This window comes from Austrofundulus limnaeus, unplaced genomic scaffold, assembly GCF_001266775.1.
Source record: "Austrofundulus limnaeus strain Quisiro unplaced genomic scaffold, Austrofundulus_limnaeus-1.0 Scaffold1159, whole genome shotgun sequence".
Taxonomy (NCBI): Eukaryota; Metazoa; Chordata; class Actinopteri; order Cyprinodontiformes; family Rivulidae; genus Austrofundulus; species Austrofundulus limnaeus.
The window spans coordinates 84912-92279 of NW_013953561.1; the positions used below are offsets into that span (position 1 = coordinate 84912).

The 7368-nt window shown below is 44.5% G+C and overlaps 1 protein-coding gene across 1 annotated transcript; it reads right to left on the bottom strand.

The window, feature by feature from the left end:
• Positions 1 to 534: 534 nt before the first annotated feature.
• On the bottom strand, positions 535 to 1419 carry LOC106534386 (protein MNN4; the record flags this gene model as incomplete). The annotated part of the gene is given in 1 exon segment (XM_014031009.1): positions 535 to 1419. A coding segment is annotated over 1 exon segment (128 nt), but the record flags the coding sequence as incomplete, so codon positions are not given.
• Between the last annotated feature and the right edge of the window lie 5949 nt (positions 1420 to 7368).

Here is a 7368-nt window from a genome sequence, read left to right on the forward strand (position 1 = left end):
CAGTCCTTAGCTGGTTGCATTAGGTCCGGAGTGAGATCTCCAATCCAATAGACGAAAGCGTCGTCTGTCTCTGTCTTCATAGTTAATTGTCCTTCAGTTTCACAGGGCACTTCGACATAGCAGCCATCTGGCGTACATTTTATGGTGCAATTAAATCTACACAAAACATCTCTCCCAAAAAGTCCTATTGGAGTATTTTGAGACACCAGTATGGGAATAGTAGTGTTTTGATCACCATAACTGATGGTTACTGGTTCTGTGAAAGGGATCAGCTGTTTCACACCCTCAAACCCGACTGTCCGCACAAACTGACCAGACCTGGGGAGATGTATAGCATCTTCAGACCGAACACAAGTAAAGGCCGCTCCACTGTCAATCAACATCTTTAATGGTTCACCATTCACCTTTACAACTGCTGTCGGATCTTGTTCTGGTCTTGATACTACCAGCTGACACCTCCCACTCGGGTTCTCCAGGCTGTCCTAGAAACCAGGTTCCGGGCTCCTGTTAGGGTTTACCGGTCCCTGGGTCGGTGCTGGGTGTCCCTGGAAACCTCATTCAGATCCTTGGCCAGTGTAGCCACTAAAGGGTTTGATGCATCCCCGAGCAAAATGGCCAAACTGCCCACATCTGAGACAGACCCCCGGGGGCAGCTGAAGAGCTCGATTATAATTTCCTCTCCTTCTTTGTCCCCAATTGCCATGGCCTCGTCCTCTCCAAGGTTGTGACTGGGCAGAAACCGGTGTCATTGGGGAGTTCCTTGAATTAAATGGTTGCGATTGTTGACCTCCGGTCTGGTCAGATGGCATTGGCGGTTGATGTTGTTGGGTTTGCATCACAACAGCTTGAGTCTTATCTTTCTTTTATTGTCCAACAATTGCACCTGGGCGAGTTTTCTGAGCGTCTCCTGGTCCTGTTGTTTTTGTGCTTGTTCCTTTTTACGATGTAAGTCAACCTAGTGTGCCACATGGTCAGTGTAAACACTTCTCATCATGCTGCCCAAACCAACCACCTCTGCCAATTTGGTCCTGACTGGTGGTGGGAGCCCTTCTTGGATCTTTGCCCGGAGAATGGACTGTTCCATAYGGTTGAAATCTGGGTCATTTCCGGTAATATTCCTCCAGGCTTGATGAGCTCTCGACACATAGGCTCTTGCATTCTCTTGTTCCCCCATCGGTGAGATGATTATATTATCTGGATGAACATTAGCTGGAAATGTTGCTCTCAAAGCCCTCCACAACTGTCCTCTGTATGCTGCAAATAATTCTGCATCATACACCGTTGTTCCCACCTATCTATGGAGTCCAGCCTTCTGTAACAGCTCCTCCATGGCCGGTACCCCAAGAAGGTTTGCCAGAAGACGTTTAATGTCTCCCATTGCGGGCTGAGTACCAGTAAATGCTTCTTCCAGCTTCGAGATCCATGGCTGTGCACCATCCTGGAGTACTGGCAGTTTTCTATTATGTCTGACATGTCCGTGTTCTGCCAAGGTTTATATTCRAGATTCTGTCCACGGATTAGGACAGGGGCCATCTTCTTAACRTCTCTCCTTCTGAGGTTGTATCTTCCAGGAAGGCTGCGTTGAACCATTTTTCGTTTTAATTCTTTTTCTTTATCTTCAGCTGCTGCAATTGTTCTGTCAGCAACCGCTGGTTGTCTTTGCTGGTAGCTTGTTTCAACACAGCACGGCAGTCATGCTTAATCGCCCTTAGCTCTTCTAGCAGTTGTTTGATGTCCTGCGGTTTAGGCGTTATGGAAATGCCAGCGTCAGAGCCTTGTTGACCGTCAGAGGACTCATAGCTGTCTTCAGTATCTGCCTCGCTGGAATCGCTGTCTAAGATAATCTGCTTTGGCTGTCTTTTGCCCTTTATCTCAGCTTTCTGCAGGATATGTTTAATACGCTGGGTGTAGCCTCCCAATGTGTCATCCGATTCACTATGAGTGTTGATTCTGTCAGAAGTGATTCTCTGGGAACCATCTGTTTTCTTTCTCCTCAGAGCTGCATCACTGGTTCTGCACTTCGTGGCCGAATACATTGTGATGGTGGTTTTGGCTTGTCCCGTCTCCAGCACCTGTCGTTCATCATCTTCAACATGATAACATCCTTCCTGATTGATCACTGGGAGTTGTGGGTAGAGGTTCTCACGTAGATACGGTGGAGGATAAGCAGGTGGAGCAGTGTGAGAGAAAGGTTCATCCACCTCTGTCTTCAGTTTTTCTGGAGATGGTGTGTTGGACTTGTTTCCTACTGACGGCGTCTGTGTAACTTGGAAATCATCGTTACCTTTATAAGCTTGTAGACGTTTCTGGGATTCATCAGAAAAAAGCTTCAAAATACCAAGTTCTACAGCACGTTTGTCTTTACGTTTAATTCCGCGCCTACCTTGTGTCTGTTCGGCTTTATAAGCAGTCACTAAAACTTGAATTGTTTCTATGACAGTTGGGTTAAACGTGCCAAATTTCGGCCAGGGTTGCTGAATACACGGCTATCGGTCATGTAACTTTTTGGATACCTTTTCGATTCCTGTAATTAAGGGATGTTTTTGTTTAATGACATCAACCGGAGTAAGTCAGGGTGAAACCTTTGACTCTGTTTTAGGCATGTTATTTTATTACCTATATGCAGTTCTCTGGCAACCACTGGAAACAAAGGGAAACAAAAGAGTGTACACTGTTGCAGAAACAAAACTAAAGAGAGACTTATTTGTCAAAAAAACAGACAACAGGGCAACTCAGCAGCCGTCAACTTATGAAAGATGCACCAGTCAACTGCTAAATCTCCACATTTACTCATGTGTGTATGAGTTTTACAGCTCTCATGAGAAGTGGGGGCAAAAACTAATGAAAGTCAACAGAATGTCCTCAATCAGATAGCTGTGCAAACTTGAGTGTGCGTGTGTGTGCGAGTATGTCTGTGTGTGTAAGGGTGTGTAAGTAAGGGTGAGTGTGTGTGTGTCAGCAGGTAAGAATGTACGGTGGCCGACAGGGGCTGCTGCGCAGCAAACAGGAAATGCTTTGCAAACGGAAAAAAAAAACACTGCAAAGTAAAAACGATGCATTCATAAAATTGACTGCATGTTATAAAAAATATGAAAGTTCAAAATAAACGCTGCAAAGTAAAAATGATGCATTCATAAAATCAACTGCATGTTATACAAATGATGCATTTATAAATCCGACTGCATGTTAGAAAAATGATGCAAGTTCAAAAACATGTAACGGAAATGCGCCTCGCCAGTAGGGGGAGTCGGCTACCAGCTCATAGGGGATCAGACAGAGCATGACGGCATGCCCAAAAAATAACTTTGGAGTGAAAAAATAAAAGGTATGTTTTCCTTTCCACGTTAAAATATTACTTTGTATTACCTAATAACATTGGTACTAATACATTATCAGCATATAACAGCATAGTTATCTAGATAATATTAGCGTGTTAGATTCTGATTTATAAGTTCGTATTTCTGATGTGTCAATCACTGCATCCTGAGGTCCGTGTAGCCTAGCTACATGACTGGTAGCGACAACTCTGAAATTAATTAGGCTACTATTCATTACGGAGGCCAAATTTGTGTAATATTTAAAAGCTTTTATTTCTTGTTGTTGTTGTTGTTGTTTTTGTTTGTTTGTTTCTTTGATGGTTGGTTGGTTGGTTGGTTGTTGTTGTTGTTGTTGTTGTTGTTGTTGTTGTTGTTGTTGTTGTTGTTGTTGTTGTTGTTTTAAATAGAAAACTCATGTATCCATTCTCTTTGACGGAGCCTGACTTTGCAGACTTAATCTTCTATTTCTTTTCATAGATGTACTGTCCATTCTGTGGAGCTACTGTCATAAGTTCTGCCGACTTTTGTTGTCTATGTGGCAGAAACATTCAGTTTGTTAAAGAACATGCAAATAAAACCCAAGAGGAGAGGGCCACCACCAGTGTACCTCCTGATGCACAGCCAAGCACTAGTGCAGGTAAACAGAAAATTGTGTTCCAATAAATGTAATGTTATAATGCCTTGCAGGAAAAATTATTGATTAGAATAATTATATTAGTGAATTTTTAACCTTTTTATCAGGAAGCTCAGGTGTACAGTCCTTTTTTAAATTTAGGGCTATAAAAGAGAGGGAGAGAAAACATTTTTTTACTAAGAGGCACCAGAACAGAAGAGAAGGAACAGAAACTATGCAAGGTATGCTTATACATGGTGACCAGTGCAGACTCATAACCTGCAAATGACATATTTTCAATTTTATTAATTTCACTATCTGATCTTCTGCCAGATTAATGTTGGGGTTATGAGAATGCAAGAAGACTCTCTTAAGCCTGTGNACCATGTATTGATTATCAGGAACTCAATAACATTACCATTATGAATAAATATCCACTCCCTCTCACTGACTCTGTTTTCGAACAACTTCAAGGGGCCACTATTTTCACCAAACTAGACCTACGAAATGCCTATCATCTGGTTTGTATTAGACAAGCAGATGAGTGGAAGACCGTTTTTAGGACACTGCTGGGCCATTTCGAGTACTTGATTATGCCATTCGGCCTTACCAATGCCCCTGCAGTTTTTCAGGCTTTAGATAATGACATCCTCCATGATCTTCTCAATCAGTTTGTTTTCGTTTATTTGGACGACATTCTGATCTATTCCAAGGACCTTCAGCAATACTCTCATCATGTGCAAACTGTTTTAGAAAGACTTTTAGAGAACCAACTGTTTGTAAAGACTGAAAAATGTGAATTTCATGTTTCATCAATCTCTTTTTTTGGTCTGATTTTTGAGAGTGGGCAAGTTCGCACAGATCCTGAGAAGGTGAAAGTCATCGCCGAGTGGCCCATCCCCGAAAATCAAAAACAACTCCAGCATTTTCTTGGTTTTGCGAACTTCTATCGAAGATTCATCAGGAACTTCAGTCGAGTGGTGGCACCTCTGACTAAACTTACCTCTACCCTTCGCACCTTCTCCTGGACACCAGAGGCTGAGAACGCATTCTGTAAGTTAAAAGAACTTTTTTCTACCGCCCCCATTTTGACCCACCCTCACCGTCAATTTACTGTTGAGGTGGATGCCTCGGATTTTAGGGCAGGAGCTATTCTCTCCCAAAGCTCCTCCAAAGATGATCGCATGCACCCATGTGCCTTTTTTTCACGTCGTTTTTCTCCCTCAGAAATGAACTATGATGTGGGCAACCGTGAACTCCTAGCTATTAAAATAGCTTTATGTCAGGTTTTTTCGAGGAAGTCAAAGATATGCGGATTTGGTAAAGAACAGACAACTGGGACAAAGTTACAAAAATAAATATTTCTTTTATTTACAGGATGAGTGATGGAGTGGGACGGGGAAGCTGAAAAAGAGTAAGAGTTCAGGTGAGTTCTTGTTGGCAGGTAGTGGGAAATGTTTCCAATTAATGTAAATGGATCTCTCTTACAGATCAGGATGGTGAAGTCAACTTGGCAGGGATCCGTCAGATGTGAGGTCCTTCCTTTGAGCATGCGCAGTAGGTGAGAAGGTAGTTTTGAGTTGTGGCAGACGATTTCCAAAAACGTTGGAGGCAGACAGACTGATGAGCAGGCACAAARGGTGAGCAGGCAGTTTCACTGGATCTCAGGTGGATTCACTGAACATAGAAAAAACAGGTTAGTGGTTTCAATAATCTCAAGAAGTTTTAGCAGCCAGGACAAATACCATGAGGTATGTGTTGCTCCGGCGAGGATCAGTTCTTCAGTGCTGCCTTTTAAAGCTCCGTGCCTCATCAGGTGAACTGGCTGCAGCTGRGCTTGTTAAGAGCTCAGCCAACCAAGAAAAAGTTCCAATTGCCACAGTACCCCCCTCTCAAGCGTCGCCACCAGGCGATAGGGGGCGCTTCTCAGGATGATCCCTGTAAAAAGAAGAGATTAAAGAGGGATCCAGGATGAAGGACCTCGGGATCCAGGACCTCTCTTCAGGGCCATATCCCTCCCAGTCCACGAGGAACTGTAGGCCTCGACCACGACGACGTACATCCAGGAGGCGTCGAACCGTGTAAACAGGTTGGTTGTCGATCAGTCGGGGGGGTGGTGGGTGGTTGGCAGGGGGGCAGAGGTTGCTTTCGACGACAGGTTTGATCTGTGAAACGTGGAAAGTGGGATGGATCCTAAGGGATCTGGGCAGGTGGAGTCTGACAGCTGAGGGATTGATGATTCTCTCCACGGGATAAGGGCCGATGAATCGTGGGGTCAGTTTCCTAGAGACTCTTTTGAGTGTGATGTCTTTAGTGGATAACCATACCTTCTGACCCACTTTGTAGTTTGGAGCTGGGATACGATGACGGTCAGCAAAACGTTTGTTCTCTTGTGCAGTTCTCTGAAGTGCTTCTTTGGTCTGGCGCCAAAGTCTGCGGCATCTGCGTAGATGAAATTGCACAGAAGGTACAGCTATTTCAGGTTCCTGACTAGGAAAAAGGGGGGGAGTGTAACCAAGGGATGCCTCAAAAGGAGTTAAACCGGTGGCAGAAGAAGTGTGGGTGTTGTGTGCATACTCAATCCAAGGGAGGTGTTTACTCCAAGAGGCTGGGTTGTTTTCTGTGACACATCTGAGGGCTGCTTCCAGTTCCTGGTTACTCCTTTCCGATTGGCCATTGGACTGTGGATGGTAACCAGATGACAGACTGCAGGAAGCTCCCAAGGCATTGCAAAAGGCTTTCCACACATGAGACACAAACTGAGGACCTCGATCAGAAACAATATCAATGGGGATGCCATGTATGCGYAAAACATTATGAACCAGAAGTTGAGCAGTCTCAAAAGCTGAAGGTAACTTTTCCAATGCAATGAAGTGTGCTGACTTGGAGAAACGGTCCACAATAGTGAGAACAACAGTTTTACCTTCGGATGGGGGCAGACCTGTAACGAAGTCGAGAGCGATGTGTGACCATGGACGACTGGGGACTGGAAGAGGTTGCAGGAGTCCGGTTGGAGGTTGATTACCCGATTTATTTCGGGCGCAGGTGGGACAGGCTGAAACATATTCTTTTACATCTGAGTAAAGAGTAGGCCACCAAAAATACTTCTTTACAAAGTTTAACATGCGGTTGACTCCGGGATGACAGGTTAACTGATTACAGTGAGACCACTCCAACACCTTTTTCACCGTAGACTGAGGTATGAACAGTTTGCCTGGAGGGCCAGTACCTGGGTCGGGTTCGTGTCTTTGGGCTTCTTGGATCTCAGCCTCAATGGGCCAGGTGAGTGCTCCAATAAAACAGGTTGAAGGGAGAATGTTGGTCTGGGGCTTGGAGTCGTCGGAACTTGAAAATTGTCTGGACAGAGCGTCGGGCTTGACGTTTCTGGAACCGGGTCTGTAAGTGATAGAGAAATTGAAACGAGCAAAGAACAAAGAC